Source organism: Trachinotus anak, unplaced genomic scaffold, assembly GCF_046630095.1.
Source record: "Trachinotus anak isolate AG129_WGS33_773 ecotype Australia unplaced genomic scaffold, CSIRO_AGI_Tana_v1 ptg000014l, whole genome shotgun sequence".
In the NCBI taxonomy this organism is placed as follows: domain Eukaryota; kingdom Metazoa; phylum Chordata; class Actinopteri; order Carangiformes; family Carangidae; genus Trachinotus; species Trachinotus anak.
In genome coordinates this window covers 10,522,488-10,538,388 of record NW_027273865.1, presented here as the reverse complement: position 1 = coordinate 10,538,388, position 15,901 = coordinate 10,522,488, and the positions used below count along the sequence as shown (strand labels likewise).

At 40.8% G+C, this 15,901-nt stretch overlaps 3 protein-coding genes across 5 annotated transcripts; all 3 read left to right on the top strand.

Annotated features, from left to right (window-relative positions):
- The first annotated feature begins 1,757 nt into the window (after positions 1-1,757).
- Positions 1,758-5,358, top strand: aldoca (aldolase C, fructose-bisphosphate, a). Its single transcript, XM_071497001.1, has 9 exons — positions 1,758-1,878; positions 2,650-2,786; positions 2,963-3,174; positions 3,361-3,415; positions 3,525-3,685; positions 3,774-3,857; positions 3,948-4,122; positions 4,232-4,431; positions 4,520-5,358. The coding sequence occupies exons 2-9, from the start codon at positions 2,675-2,677 to the stop codon at positions 4,610-4,612; spliced, it is 1,092 nt and encodes a 363-aa protein (XP_071353102.1). The 5' UTR covers positions 1,758-1,878; positions 2,650-2,674; the 3' UTR covers positions 4,613-5,358.
- Positions 5,359-7,105: 1,747 nt separating this feature from the next.
- Positions 7,106-11,496, top strand: srsf1a (serine and arginine rich splicing factor 1a). 2 transcript variants are annotated; one of them, XR_011693448.1, is made up of 5 exons: positions 7,106-7,549; positions 8,132-8,310; positions 9,567-9,739; positions 9,918-10,680; positions 11,079-11,496. XR_011693448.1 is itself a non-coding variant. In XM_071496296.1 (4 exons), the coding sequence occupies exons 1-4, from the start codon at positions 7,362-7,364 to the stop codon at positions 10,113-10,115; spliced, it is 738 nt and encodes a 245-aa protein (XP_071352397.1). In that variant the 5' UTR covers positions 7,106-7,361; the 3' UTR covers positions 10,116-11,496. The 2 variants fall into 2 exon arrangements, 1 of the variants encoding a protein (XP_071352397.1); XM_071496296.1 differs by having other exon boundaries at positions 9,918-11,496.
- Positions 11,497-12,035: 539 nt separating this feature from the next.
- dynll2a (dynein, light chain, LC8-type 2a) lies at positions 12,036-15,604 on the top strand. 2 transcript variants are annotated; one of them, XM_071496297.1, is made up of 3 exons: positions 12,036-12,190; positions 12,718-12,882; positions 13,687-15,604. In XM_071496297.1, exons 2-3 carry the CDS (start codon positions 12,751-12,753, stop codon positions 13,822-13,824), a joined length of 270 nt encoding a protein of 89 aa, XP_071352398.1. In that variant the 5' UTR covers positions 12,036-12,190; positions 12,718-12,750; the 3' UTR covers positions 13,825-15,604. The 2 variants fall into 2 exon arrangements, with proteins under 2 accessions (XP_071352398.1, XP_071352399.1); XM_071496298.1 differs by having other exon boundaries at positions 12,053-12,190; positions 12,721-12,882.
- Positions 15,605-15,901: the final 297 nt, after the last annotated feature.

The window sequence follows — 15,901 nt, the reverse complement described above, 5'->3', positions numbered from 1 at the left end:
TGGCCTAGTCATGAAATTGTAGGTGTTTAAACTTCCATTTTTGCTTTAAATACATCTCGTCCATGTTGGCTTAAAGTTTACCCAAAAACAAAAACCCTGGACAAGAAATGGAAAGTTGAACGTCTGGAATTTGAGGAAGATCATGTGATACAGTCGAAAGCTCCAGAACAGCCACTGAGTGGAACCTGAGGTGTTTTATCAGCTGCTCATGAATGAGCTTTCAATCTCACTATCATTAGCAAAATAGATACAGAGGTTGGATTACACTGACATTTTTTCTTATGGCAGTTTTCATGACAACTTGTCGCTTCCTGTAGGTGTTTACTGTCTGAAGAAAGTTACATAAAGTTTCCTAACCAGTGTTAAGCGGATTAGTCCTATTGTTCGTTTATATCAGTTATCATACAAATGTTGTACCTGGATACATTATGGCCAACTTTCAGCCTTGGGTTGACCTATTTAGAGGAGCACACACAAACCCATCGAGGACAATCTTAATAGGACAGAAAATTGAGGACCAGATTGAGTATCATCATTAAATGCTTTTTAATTAGGTAACAGAGAAAAAAAATCAAGAGTCCCAGTGGAGGCAGCCATGTATAATTGCTGTACTTCCTGAAGTCTTGTATCTATTTAAAACTGTAATTCCTGAATGGGAGTGCACCAACTCCTCCTCATGCTGCCTCCTGACATTGAATTCCCTCTCAGGCCCTTGTCTTAGACAGGTCCACCATGTCTGTGTTGTAGCTGTATAGTGGCAGGCAGTCCAGTGACCCATATCTAGTTTTAGAGGCACACTGACCCACAATGGTGAAGAGAGGAGTCCCGTGAAAAGAGTCTACTGAGTCTAACCAAATGGTAACATTACATAACAGAACACACAACAGAAAACATGCCGTTTCCTGAATGTAGCTTGTATTGCAACAGGGGGAACATAATCAACTTCGTCTGATAATCACATTGAATAAATATTGAATAAATAAATTCAAAAGATAGAAATGTTTGACTTCTCTATGTTAGCATTTTAACACGAAGATCGACTCGTACTTAATGCTAACTGCGTTTCTGTATCCGTAAGCTTTCAACCAGAAGCCAATGCAACATGCACATAATACAAAAAGTAGAAACAAGTTGAAAATTCCTTCTTCAAAATGGAAATGATTTAGCCAACCTCATTTTGATCTAATCTGGGCCGTATTACCATTTTTCATGGAAATGATTTCTATTTCTGACGCGTTACATAATTTTCTTTACAGTTTAAAGCTCACAAAAGAAGCCACTGAGTGCATGAATTGCTCTGAGACTCAAACACCCCCATTAGAGTCTCTGAGGATGAAGACCAAATTATCAGGAGACTTGAAACCTTCCTTAGGGCAAATTTTTACTAATTAAATTAAAAATAGCACGCCACAGGGTAGGGTTAAATGCTCAAATTAGGTTGGTATAGGGAGGGTTCGGACAGAATACATCATTTTTCATTTCACAATAAGCCTGAATATGGACTTAGGAAGCCATGGTTAAAACAGTATGTATGTATAAATTTTCCAATTCATTTACAACACTGAATGTTTAGAAACACTCGATTGAGTTTGTCATTGCTAAGTGACTGAAAGAATTGGAAAATTGCCATTTCAGGGTGAAAAAGAAGCAGCTGCACAAATAAAAAGGGAAAAAAATGGTTACATTTAAATAGAACAATGAATCATCAAGATTTTCTCATTTATGTGGGGCAAAAGTGGGCGTGCAAGCCCCGCCCAGGGGTGTCGGCTTATGAGGTGTGACACACTTGAGCTGGATACAAACTAGAGCTGACTGAGGGGCTCTGCCAGTGTTCATCACATCAGGAGACGGGACACATTTGATTTCACTTTCTGTCAGGTAAGATCTTTCTCTGCTCATCTCTTTGTGTGGGCTTAGCTCACCTGTCTTCTTTGAATTGAGGATCATTTCACTGACTTTAGCATGTAAATCCTTGCGCACCCGTGTCGAGCTTGTAACTGTTAACTTGCAGCTTTTAGCAGCTTAGTGGAAACAGAACAATGGAGACAAATAGGAGCACCCATGAGTATTTAAAGTGAACTAAATATTTTGTCTAAAGTTTATAGCGTGAAAATGTCATTTTCACTTCACTTGTAAAAACTTCCCTTCATCTTTTACACCAGGAAAATGCTTCGTTCATTTTACATTTCTCTGAGATTTTAACTTTTACACCTGTTTCCTGTTGCCTCTTCAGCCTGTTTCTCATGCTACTGTAACATGTGAATATTGCCTCTGGGGATCAAAGAAGACTTGTGTTAATATTTTTGTTATATTTTATTGGCTTATGGTTGGTGTCACTGCAAATCCACAATTAACTGAAATTAAAGTAATCAGTTTTTTCTTGCATGCCAAAACAGCTGCATGGAGTTCCATGTTTTTAGACCTTCATCTATAGAAGATGGTAATCCAGCAGGTGAAGCGAGCTGAGAATATACTATAAAGGACCAGTTTGTTGCCACTATCATACTTAAACCTTAAACTGCTTCATTCTCAGAGAGAGAGATAGAAAAACAGATGGGATTTTCTGAACAAACTTCATAGGGATAGCACGTCTTTTTCAGTTGTGAGTGTGTGAATAATACAATCATGAGTTCACATCTTCTACCTAAGGTCGTCGTACAGGCAGTGACTCAGGATGACGCACCAGTTCCCCACGCTCTCCGAGTCGCAGAAGAGGGAGCTTCATGAGATTGCTCTACGCATAGTTTCTCCAGGGAAGGGCATCCTGGCTGCAGATGAGTCTGTGGGTCTGTAGCGCTTGGGTTTTTTTTCTTTTCCTTTAAACTGTACAAAACATGTGTGCCATCAAACAATCACAGTCAACAGTCGGTTCTGTCACTGATAAAGACCATCCAGTCCAGAGAGTGCAGGGTATGGACATTAACCACTCGTGTGCACATCACGTACAACATGTTCACTGCAGGCAGCATGGCTAAGCGGCTGGCCCAGGTGGGAGTGGAGAACACAGAGGAGAACCGCAGACAGTACCGGCAGATTCTCTTCAGTGCAGACGATCGCATCAACGGCTGCATTGGAGGGGTCATCTTCTTCCACGAGACGCTGTACCAGCACTCTGATAACGGCGTACCCTTTGTCAAAATGATCAGGGACCGGGGTATCCTGGTTGGCGTCAAGGTGAGGCAATTTAGTACCAAAGGATATAATGTGGAGTATTTTACTGTACCAACTGTTATTATAGCAGGTTGATTTTTTTTTTATAAAGAAATATCACCTTATGGTAATGAATGCTGTACTCAACTTAGTTGTTTCTGTATATAAGAAGTTAACATTATTGTTTTTTCTTTATCCCTCATCACTCAGGTTGACAAGGGTGTTGTCCCCCTTGCAGGAACTTGTGGAGAAACCACCACACAGGGTGAGACAAAAACAACTTTGGTTTAGTGAACTGCTGATATGAACTATTTCACCCATAGAAATTCCCATTACAAGACAGTTGATAGATTTTTTTAAAACCTCTTCCACAGGTCTGGATGGACTGTCAGAGCGCTGTGCACAGTATAAAAAGGATGGAGCCGTCTTTGCAAAGTGGCGCTGTGTGCTCAAAATAAGTGACACCAATCCGTCTAAACTGGCTATCACAGAAAATGCAAATGTTCTTGCACGCTACTCTAGTATCTGCCAGCAGGTCAGGAGTCAGTGTTATATAGATTGTCTATATATCTCTGTGATGTGTTATGGTTCTGTGTTATTCTGATCTGTCCTTTCTCGGGCAGCATGGTATTGTGCCGGTCATAGAGCCAGAGATTTTGCCCGATGGAGATCATGATCTGAAACGCTGCCAGTACGTCACTGAGAAGGTGGGTTTCTTTTTTCTTACGCATATTAAGTGTAAAAAGTGAGACAGAGAGGGAGGGAGAAAGATTACTGCTGTCCGTGTGGTGGAACAGGTCCTGGCTGCAGTTTACAAAGCCATGTCGGACCACCACGTGTACCTGGAAGGCACTCTCCTCAAACCCAACATGGTGACACCTGGACACAGCTGTCCCACCAAGTACAGCCCAGAAGAGGTTGCTATGGCAACTCTCACCGCCTTGCGCCGCACTGTTCCCCCGGCTGTCACAGGTAAGCCAAAATGCTGTTGTGTCCAGAGAGGATTAAGCACAGAGACATATGAAATCTGCTGAGACAAAGCAGAAAGAGTTTTTTTTTTTTTTTTTTTTTTCCCTCGCAGGTGTGGCTTTTCTCTCAGGCGGTCAGAGTGAAGAGGAGGCCTCTGTCCACCTCAATGCCATCAACAACTGCCCTCTGGCCAAACCCTGGGTCCTGACGTTCTCTTTTGGCCGAGCCCTGCAGGCGTCTGCACTCAGAGCCTGGAGAGGACATAAAGAGAACGAGAAAGCCGCCACTGAGCAGTTCATCAAGAGAGCAGAGGTACTTTTATTCACTGCAGATAAATCATGCAATGTGAGCCTTTACTGTTTGTGTTTGCTTGCTTGTTTAATGTCTTCTCTGTCCACAGGTGAACAGTCTGGCATGTCTGGGGAAGTACACCGGTGGTGATAACTACGGTGAGGCTAACCAGCGTATTTATGGATCCTGTCATGCATACTGAACACAACGAGAGGCCACATCTCAGTCATCATTGTGTTCTTCCATTACTGTAACAAGACATATTAAACAAGAATTGTGATGTAGATAGTAGATACAATATTTCAGAATGTTGACATTCATGATGATGTTACATGAAAACAAGTGAGAGCGTGTTTTCTTGCCTTGACAAATGAGGACAATCAGAACATTGCCTTGGATAAATCTAATGCATGTACTGAATGAAAGATACTTGCTTTACTCTTGTTATGGGTGTACAGTATGCTCTTAACTGTGACAGTGCCATGACTAAAGCTTTAAAATTCCGCATTTACTACTTAGTGTCACAAATACTAACTTGCCATGTGCTGTAAGTAAATTGAATTTTGGCTGCAGAACAATAATATTATTTAATATAACAGCACAGTTAATTAAATAGTAATAACAGCTGAATTTCTGACGTAGAATCCCCCACATATTACATAGAAGTATATTCAAGTTGTGCAGAGCTTCTGTGTGTGTGGGAGCATGAGAGTTTGTCCGGTGTAGTTTTACTATTTATTTAGCAGTGACCATGCACAGTTAGAAATACTGCACCAGAATTAGTTTCAGGCTAATTTTCATCTGCAGTCCCTGGGCAGGAAGTACACTTAGCACAACAATAAAATGTGACTTTTTGTGTGTTACCATTCTCAAGATTATTCTCTGTGTCTCAAAGTCTAACATAGTTCAAACGTAAGCATTCAAACAATAAAACAGTGTTCAGGTAAAGCCTGGTGTGGATATTGTCTTTTGTGATAATCAAAAGTTATATGATAGGGCTATAAGCTGACTCGCACACAGTAAATCACAGTATTATTTTATATATTGTACAAGATGGTTAATGTCCTGCTGGCAACAAGTCATTTAACTGTATTGCTATGAAAATGATAACATATTTGTAGAAATATAGTTTAGGGTTGTTATTCCACATATCTGAGGATGAGATGATCAGAATATGAGAATATTATACATTTCAGTACAGTTTTCAGCTACTTGTACTTGGAGTTTGTCCATTTAATGCTGATTTCTACCTCTACTCCAATACATCTTAGAGTAAAATGTTGTACTTTTTACTCCACTACATTTATTTTATGGCTCTACAGATTTTGGTTACTGACAATCAACAAATAAAGTAGACTGTCATTATATATTATTACAGATTGAAGTATATAAAGCAATTAAAATTAGTCCCACCTTTACAGTAGATATATTATTCAGAAATGGGCCATTCTGACTCTATAAATAACTACTTTTACTTCTGATACTCTAAGTATGTTTCGAGTTTACATGCTTACTCAAGATAATTTTTGAATACAGTACTTTGTTGGTGTTGTGGTAATATCACTCTCAATTGAGGGCGAGATCTGAGTAGTTCCTCCACCAATGAACAATTATACCAAAAGGCTATTTTTCTTCTGTAGTCTCTGGAAACATAGTCATGTTATTAAAGGAAAAAGAAAGTGGCAAGTGAAAACAATTACATGTTTTTAAAAGAGGTTTAAGTTTTGTTTGTTAATGTAATATGTATATATATATAGTTCATGTTGGTCTAATAAGATGGGAATATGTAGCCCACATACAATATTTTATGACATGTTTTAACCTGGCTCATTAAATAGACTGTTTCTGCCTTTCATTGTACAACCTATTGCCCTCTGAATAAATGTGATAATTCAGCAAGGTTTCAAAAGTGATATGAAGGAAACCTGTTCAACAGAATGCCATCTCTTCCTCCTCAAACATACTCTAGTTTCTAGTGATTTTATGTCAATCGTAATTATGGGTTAGAAACGGGCTCCTTTAAATACTGTATGAAGAAATGTTGCATTTATATTAACCTTATTTGCAAAATGTTGAAATAGCATAGCAACTTAAACTATTCCGTGGTGTCATTCATTTATGTGACAGAATCAGTTTATTAAAACTGTTGGACGCCTTCACAGTATTTTTTTTCAAGACTTATTGTTCCACAGCAAAAGTTTTTGTGCATCACTTAACGAAAAATGTCAAAACAGATAAGTCAGCAGTGATGGTATTAAGACTATACAGAGTATAACCCTGCTTTACCTGCAAGGTATGAATGATATATTTTACACTTATAAATACCCACTGTGCCTTAACATGTACATATATTATAATTATCATTGTCAAGAAATCTAAGCTGTGTATATTGTAAACAAACATGTGTGCATGTATATATAGCACAGGCACCTTTTCTTTCTGATCAAGAGGACTGGAGAAGTAAACTGTCTTGGGCAATGGGTTACTTCACTGTCTCTAGTTTGAAAAAAAGACAGGTTGCATCTAAATTTGTGCACTTACAATATTCAGCTGCATATTTTTTTTTGCCTGTGTTATGAAATCATCAAAGAAATACTTGGTTTGTGTCACTGCACCTGGTCAATTGGCGGACTATTTCGTTTGGCGGATGTGTCCGTTGTTGCAGTGTTTCCGGTGTGTTGGTGAATACCTCGGTAAAGGAGCGCGGTTCCTGAAGAAAAACAGGAGTAGCAGACTCCGCGTCGACAGCGCTGTCCTCACAGAGAATATCTTACACACTGTCGTAAAAAAAAAAACAAAAAACGACGCCTTTCTTTGATTTTTTCCCCCCTTCGTTCTGCTCGACGACTTGCAACCGTGTGAAGCCTGATCTCCGTGTGGCTCCACCGGCCGTGAAGTATCTTGCCAGCAACAAACCATTAGCTTGAGCAGCGAGCTGTCCGTTAGCAGCGATGTCGGGTGTTGTGCGAGGCCCCGCCGGGAACAACGATTGCCGAATTTACGTGGGAAATCTCCCCCCTGATATTCGCACAAAGGACGTGGAAGACGTGTTCTACAAATACGGAACTATCCGAGATATCGACCTGAAGAACCGGAGAGGGGGGCCGCCTTTCGCCTTCATTGAATTCGAAGACCCGAGGTAAGGAGCTAGCTAACGGTTAGCTTGTTAGGCCGAAGGCAGCGCCATTGTGTGGCTAACCAACGCGTGTGCTAACACATTACTCGCAGGCTCAGACTAAACCCTGGACTCCCTGTTCTCCATGGTGGTTCAACATTGTGTGCTCTCTTTCGGTTTCGTCTTCGTGTTTAACTCATGCTTAGTGGAAATGTAGTGTATACACATTAAAAATGTCGTTAGAGCTTCTGTTTTCCTTACGTTCTTGATGTCCACACGGACATGCACTCCGCTTTGTTTCTGTATCGTGGGTAAGTTTCGTCAATGCTCATAAACTTTACGCTTCATTTGCAATATTTAGCCTGCACCACCGCGCCTGCTTTGCAACGACCGGCGGATAAATTGCAATTTATATATTCTCTTTAACTGAATTGAAGACAGTTTATTGAAATTACGTGCACGTCTGCAAGGCGGATTAGGAATCAAGATAGAAGCTGTCCGCCAACATGGCTGACGCCGTGGTTGCGCGCATTTTCTCTGCATGTGTATCTTGAACTCTGCAGCCCCCTGTGTGTTAATGTTTAAACTGTGCTCTTCTAATAACAGGGACGCCGATGATGCCGTCTATGGACGTGATGGTTACGACTACGACGGATACAGACTGCGTGTGGAGTTCCCTCGGAGCGGCAGGGGCTCCAGAGGCGGATTTGGAGGGATCGGCGGGGCTCCCAGAGGCAGATATGGGCCTCCATCCAGACGCTCCGAGTACAGGGTCATTGTGTCGGGTGGGTAAACTAGTCGGTCATTTAATTGGCAATCATACAGGAAGTTTATTTTTATTCTTACCGAAGAAGGCTGTGCCACGGACTGCTCACATTGTTTTGCTTGTATGATGAAGTTATCTCCCTGGAGTGTAACTTGAAGAGATGAGCTGCAACAACTATATTTTGAGCTCCACGTTTAGTGCACTCTTCTTTTAAGACAATACAAAAAGCTTAAATATGCAAAGGCATGCAAACATGCATTAAGAATAATTTAATTCCTTAGTCTGTCGCATTTACTTTGAATATATGCAAAGAGTCATGTTACAATGAGGACAGTGGTTCTTCCCAAATTTAATGCGTTGAAGTCTGGTTTGGCTCACAGTTAATGCAGGGAGGAATTGATGGCTCAAAAAAGGTGTACGTTATTACCATAAAATCAGATTTACAAATAAGCAAGACAATATAAGTTATTATTGAAAATTGCAGTATACTGTTGATGATAATGTTAACGATTGTGACTCTACATCATTTGATAATCTGAATTTAAAAGGAATTTATTTTCTGAAAGGACAATGCTTATTGACCAACAGGGAAAAATATAAATGAGTTACCCTCGAAGGCTAATTTTCATCTGTTGTCCCCAGTGTGATGTTCTAAAAGCACCCTGAAATTAGAACAACATATCCTACATTTATGTGTACCACATAATAAGTATGCACAATAGTAGGGCTACAACTGACAATTATCTAGATTGAGGCATTAATTCATTTTATTTCATTCACAAAAATGTTAAAATCATCACAAAGGTGATGTCTGTAAATATTGTTTTGTGCAACTAAAACATTGAATTTACTATCATAGAAGACACAGGAAACCAGAAACATTTGATACGCACATTTGAGAAGCTGAAACCAGAGAAATTTTGGCATTAATTCCTAAGTGACTCAAAATTATTCTATTACCATGATAGTTTTCTATAGAGTGGTTAATTGACTGATCATTGCAGCGCTACGCGATAGTCCAACACACATCCCCTATGAATAACACCACATTATAACACAGCTATAATCCATAATAAATAAGTAAAAAGGGGATTGACACAAGATTATTGGCATAATATGGGTATTGTTGACAAAAGCTGACCTCAGCAGTGATATTAATTGAAATGTCACCTGTCACTAAATTTTACAGCTACCATTTAGTCATGCAGTTCTAAGAAATGTCCACAATTCTGCACAGAAAGTGTCAGCTAAGATCATTCTTGTCCTGTATTTTAGGGCTCCCCCAGAGTGGCAGCTGGCAGGACCTGAAGGACCACATGCGTGAGGCAGGCGATGTGTGCTATGCTGACGTTTTCAGAGATGGAACTGGGGTTGTAGAATTTGTGCGCAAAGAGGACATGACCTATGCCGTTCGAAAGCTGGACAACACCAAATTCCGTTCACATGAGGTATGTGTACTGATTTGATTAACTGTCATGGATAATGTTTCTTTGCTGTGTGGAGGTGAGTACTTTGAGGATATGGCACATGTTTTGAAGCACAACTGGCCGTCATTTCCAACTATGGCATTTACACCATAGGCAGGAATGTTGTCTTTTCAATGTCAAGTTCTCTTGTGTCCGCCAGGGAGAGACTGCTTACATTCGTGTGAAATTAGACGGTCCCCGCAGCCCAAGTTACGGAAGATCACGCTCCCGCAGCCGTGGCAGCCGGAGCAGGAGCCGCAGTCGCAGCGCCAGCCGCAGCCGCAGCAATTCCCGTGGCCGTGGCAGAGGATCGCCCCGCTACTCGCCTCGTCACAGCCGCTCTCGCTCCCGTTCCTAAACCTTTCTACCACCGATGTTTTGCCCTTTTGATGTACACCCTCCCCTGTTTTTACCTCTTATGAGTTTCTCCAGATGTCAGCTATTGATTTTTAATTTTTGCATTTCATGTCCCGATGTCCTTGTGGATGATCTTGGTATGTAGATGTACCCCCTTTCCTTCACCCTTCACCCTTTCCCCATCCTCTCCGGCTGCTTTGTCCTCTTGTTTTCTCCCTCTCTCCTTCCTGTCCTCTCAATTTTTGCAACATTAGAAATTGTGCTGTGTTGAACTTCAAAAATGTTGAGTTGGTATAAATTGCACTCAATGTTTTTGAAAGTATTGAAAATTGAGTTTTGTTTTTTTTTTCCTTTTTTTTTTTTTTTAATGCGCTTCTCATTGGATATGTGGGGTGGGCTGTTTGGATGGGGAGCCCATTGCTTAACTGTATTTTACCCTTGTGTCTTCCTTTAGACATCTGAAGAGAAGGATTAAAGTGATTTGGAATAAAACCATTGTGGAGCACATTTCATTTGTATGGTCAGGATAGGACATCTAATTGAGGAGCAATCAGGTCGAGGCAATGGTACGCTTCATATTCCATAAATTGAACGTTTTGATCGGTTGCCATATCATGCATGTCATATTTAACAAAGCCATATGTGCTGTACTTTGTTATATAAATGAAATTTTGAACATGCTACTCTGGCCTGTGACAGATTAAGCAGTCCTAGATCAAGTGTTGTGATGTAAGTGTAACATCTTTGCTGTCAAATGTAAAATTCTGAATCACTACTTTGTTGCAAAAGCGTCCCACTTCTAACTTAAATGTCCTCAAATGTTTTAACTTCAGGGAGTGATAGTTTTTGTGGAATTTTTTTTTTCTTGATCTGACATAAGTGCTCAACATGGAAAAATTAGGCCCAAAATTCTTGACATTTTATTCTAACGGTCTGCCTCTGATTTTCTTCCTGGTATTTCAAGGTTTTGATTGGAGGAGTGGCTCAGTGGATCCCAATCCTTGGAGCTGGATGAGTGGATCGATTAGGGAAGGGATAGGCAAGGATGGATGCTCGGAACGGGATCAGTTTTCCAGGATTCAAATGAGTTGATTACAGAACTAAATAACGGGGAGTCCCAGAGCAACTTTTTTTTTTCTATTAGGCCCTCCCCCCTGCCTATCTTTAAAGTTTTTCAGTGATAATGGCTTTATTTTACAAGAAAACGAAACTGAGGACCAGGAAGTTGGATCAAAGGATGGAATCGTAGATGCCTGGTATGAAGCAATTAATTAAAAATTGGGGCGGTTGGGAAGGGGTTTTATTTGGGAGTAGTTTGTATGTTTTATTTTGCTTAATCTTACTTTTTCTCTTAGCATTTTCAATAAAACACTTTAAAACAAGGACACTTTAGTTTGTTTTTATTTGAAACATAAACCCAAATGTCAATGCATGAGACTTATTAGCCATGTGTGAACAATTTCAAAGCTTTATTTTCTGTGTGAATAAAGCAACAGCTCAGTGCTTTGCATCTAACTGACTGTTGAGCCTTAAAATAATTAACAGTTTGCAAAGCTGAAAGCAGCTGAGCAACAGCAGCAGTTTTACACATAAAATCTTGAATGTAAATGACAAAGAGCGCACCAAACACAATACTGGCGTGGATGTCCACAACCCAAAGCTCCTGTGCGTCTCAGCTGTGGCGGTGACTGATGAAAAGCCCTGTGCTCACAGTCGACTGATACCTACCTGCGGCCAAGGTCTCATTTCCCTCAAGCCCACAGTCAGTGGTGGTGTATACTGTGAATGATGCATTGTGGGATGAAATAAGATGCCGGCAGACAGGAGCTGGAGAAAAACGCTTGCAACACGCAGGGAGGCTGCAGCCCAGCCAATGACAGGGTGCAGCATGCAGCAGATGGGCGGGGAGCTGCTGGAGAGAGCACAGCAGAGAGCCAACCTACCTACATGCTTATTGTGTAAATCTTTAAAAAGCAATTAGCCGCAGCATCATCTAAACCTCCACCACCACCACCCCCCCCCGGCTGGGTGAAACATATTCTTGCAAAGAAGTGTTTTCAGGCGGTTGAAGAAAAGGTGAGTTGCAGATTTCATGATCTGAGAGACACTGACTTGCTTGTTTTGACATATTTCTGAATCGAGTTTGTCTTGATGATGGTGAGCTTTCACTGTATGTCTAAATTCATTTGGACTTCTTGGACACACAGACTGTGCTGGTACTGTCGTATTGTGCCTGAGCAGATAATAGACAAGCTGCATTTTCATACTTTTGGTCCTGATGCAGAAGCTGCCTTTATCGCAAAGTGATTTAAGCCAAGTAATTTAACTCCACCTGTATCAAGTTTCGCAGCCAATCTATGCGACCTCAGGTCGTCGTCTAGCTAAGACTGTAGATAGAAAATACACGAGTGTAAGTTGCGGCTGTGAATCAGTGCGTATGAAAGACAGCGCTGTGCCAAATGGCAGATCTCCTGCGTGTGGCTGATGTTTGCGGGGATCCGGGCCGGCCTCAGCCTTCCCCTCCAACACGTGTGGTGGTCATTTTCAGTGCAGTGCGTCCGAGTGAACCTGCGCCTTCCTCCCTCCCTCCCTCCCTCCCTCAGCAGGCACCATCATCATCCTCATCATCCACAACCATGACTGACAGGAAAGCTGTGATCAAGAACGCAGACATGTCCGAGGACATGCAGCAGGACGCCGTGGACTGTGCCACCCAGGCCATGGAGAAGTACAACATAGAGAAGGACATCGCAGCTTACATCAAAAAGGTGAGACAGGACGGGTGCACGGATGGATCCAACCAGAGCCCTGTGAGCTTACATCAGTGCCACATGATCTGCAAATTTAGAGCCTTTTTTTTTTTTTTTTTTTTTATTCTCAGATCTATTTTTGGTCAGTGTGGAGACAAGGCTCTTATGATCAGGGCCGTAGCCAGGATTTTTTTTTTTTGAGTTCATGAGTCCTCAAGTCCCCCTAAAGCACCACTGTGTTTCTGAACATTTTGACCACACACCAACAAAAACATCTACAATTTGTTTGAGTATTTGGATTATTCATATTTTTAATAGTAGTTTTTAAAAGTTGGTTCATCTAAGTATACCGAGCCTAAAATTACTACGACCAGCCCAGTTGTGTAAGTTTTTAACTGCAGAGCTCCCCCAGGTTCCTAAAGTCCTCAAACTGCCAAGAGCAAGAGGTGAAATCTTTAATCAAGTAATCAATCCACAAAATTATCAGCAGCTTTTTGGACAGCGAAAATTCCAAAACATCGCTGGCTCACATTTGTTTCTGTCATATAGGATAGTAAACTTCATATCTCTGGATTTTTACTGTCGGTCGAACAACAAGCAGTTTGAAGATTTCACCTCGGGCTCTATTTGTCTGATTTGATACCTGAAATAACGAATGAATTGAAATACTGAAAATAAAGGTTTGATGACATTACCTCAGTGTCCTTGATCGTAGCTAGAGTCTTGGTCATTACATGTGAGGCAGGATTTGTAAACTGCAGCCACTGGTTTTGGAATTTGATTCGGAGTTGATTTATTTATCTTCTTTCGACTTGTTTTCAGGAGTTTGACAAGAAGTACAACCCCACCTGGCACTGCATCGTCGGGAGGAACTTTGGCAGCTACGTCACCCACGAGACAAAGCATTTCATTTACTTCTACTTGGGCCAAGTGGCCATCTTGCTCTTCAAGTCTGGCTGAGAAGTTTCTGATGGGTGTTGAGGAGTTTTCTCCCTGAACCTAAATCGGAAATGCACTGGTGGCTGATGTCTCCCATACACTAATAACGACATACCATAACGATGCAAAACCGGCCGTGCGCAACTGCATGGACTATACACTATTTAATATGTATGTTACAGTAAGTTTACTTTTTGATAGTTGCCATTTGAATGCAACTGAAGTAGTTTTTGTTGATGCTGTTAAATTCTAGGTTGTAAAAGATTTCAACGTGGCCCTTGATTGTATAATAAAGGAAAGCTGTAGAATGTAGTGGTGCATCTGCTTTCCTCCACAAACGGCATTGCCAGACCCTGTAATGAGACTATCTGTCAGTTTAGATGGTGAGGTTATACTGCGTGCACCAGTTTAACAATACATTATCCAGACTTCAACCTGTGATCATGAATAGAAGTTGGTTATTGGGGCACAATTGTCAGGCTCTATTCACATGATTATTTACTTGTGAGAACATTCTCTAACCTGACAGCATGAGTTCAGTTTATTCCTGCTGTATTACCAATTTAAAGGCATTATGTTGTCCGGAGATGCATATAAAAACTTTATTGTTTTCAATTTGGATTTAAAACAGATCCCCAGCAGAAGTGAAATTTTATCAGCCGCTTTCAGAGAAGATGCCACAACATCCAACACACTTGACATTTTGGAACCAACGCGAGCCAGTGCAAGCATTTCCAGGGATGTTCAGTTTGTCAGTGCTTAAATTTTCACTGTGAAGAACGACAGAGCAAATAAAGCTCACATACACAGACCATAGCCTGTTATGTCTGAGTGCTGACATACAGACCGGTTACCAAAATCTCCCAGCTCACCTACATAGACTTCAGTCTTATATTCCTGTGTTTCTGCATGTTTGGAGGATAATAACCATAATTTCTTTTACCGTCAGACACAAACAAAATCTCATCTTGGAGCTAAATAATTTGCATTATTTAACTTTAACTTTTAAGTATGTAGATATTGGACTGAGCCAATGTGTGTCTTGTCCCAATAATTGTTATAAAGCAGCATAAGGAAGGTGATTTAGATAGAAACATCTGCAGTCAACCCTAATCAAGGCTACCAACACCCCTGTGTTTCAGATGGCTGTGTCGTCTTATGTGGCTTGTGATTCTTTCAAGTTGCATTATTCCCAACCTTTCTTTTTGCATTGCCAGTGTACTGCCAGACATAAAGGGAAAGACAAAGCATTTGGTGTTGGGGCTTCTTAAACCAACTGCAAGCAGGTGTAACTCTTGTCTAGCACCTTGATTTTGGGTTTTCATTTTGTTATGTCAGTATAATTAGTTTGAAATGGCGATGCACAATGTCTGGATGTTGATGAAATGTGTACATTTGGGAGGCAGATTGGAGAGATTTAGTCCATGGAGTTGGATAACAACACACATTTCTTGCTGTGCATAAGGACTGAGTGTTTACTCAGTTGGTTGCTCCCATATTCCAGCTATGGGTGAAATGTGTATCTCTCAAGTGTTAGCTTGGATTGTTTTTTGAGGGATGTCTTCCTAACTATTGTCAATGTAAGCTGATTTAGTATTGTTTTCCTCTGGCATGTATTTTTGCTGTGTATATGTAGGAACCGTTCCAATGCTGTCAAATTTGCACAAAACGTGTGCCTGTCATTGCTCTCAACTGTAACCGGCTTGAGTACAATTGCACTTCATTAGAATTATTCAGTAGGTTGCTACAGAACCAAAATCATATAAACTCGATAAAATAAAAATTAATTGTTGACTTATTACACTGTGGCCTTTCATTTGTTCACTGTCTTTTTGCAGGTAGCATTGATTGATTAGCAAATGTCTGTACAGGAAATCCAAAACCAGCAGCCAGTTAGCTTTGTTTATCATAAAGACTTGCTTGATCCAAAGTTAAAAAAAAGATGTTTTTGTAGGGCTTACACAAACCAGGTGTGAATTAGTGAGCCTTACAGGTGCTGGTAGCCACATTTTAAAAACCTTTTTCACAGAACTAGGATATCTGTCTCCCCTTGTTTCCTGTCTTTCTGCCAAGGTATGCTAATGAGCTGCTCGCCGTA

Coding starts and splice junctions, on each gene's coding strand:
- aldoca (XM_071497001.1), top strand. CDS start 2,675: ATGACGCACCAGTTCCCCACGCTCTCCGAGTCGCAGAAGAGGGAGCTT. Junction 4,123..4,231: donor TGTTCCCCCGGCTGTCACAG/GTAAGCCAAAAT, acceptor TTTCCCTCGCAG/GTGTGGCTTTTCTCTCAGGC. Junction 4,432..4,519: donor AGTTCATCAAGAGAGCAGAG/GTACTTTTATTC, acceptor CTCTGTCCACAG/GTGAACAGTCTGGCATGTCT.
- dynll2a (XM_071496297.1), top strand. CDS start 12,751: ATGACTGACAGGAAAGCTGTGATCAAGAACGCAGACATGTCCGAGGAC. Junction 12,883..13,686: donor TCGCAGCTTACATCAAAAAG/GTGAGACAGGAC, acceptor ACTTGTTTTCAG/GAGTTTGACAAGAAGTACAA.
- srsf1a (XM_071496296.1), top strand. CDS start 7,362: ATGTCGGGTGTTGTGCGAGGCCCCGCCGGGAACAACGATTGCCGAATT. Junction 7,550..8,131: donor ATTGAATTCGAAGACCCGAG/GTAAGGAGCTAG, acceptor TTCTAATAACAG/GGACGCCGATGATGCCGTCT. Junction 8,311..9,566: donor GTACAGGGTCATTGTGTCGG/GTGGGTAAACTA, acceptor CCTGTATTTTAG/GGCTCCCCCAGAGTGGCAGC.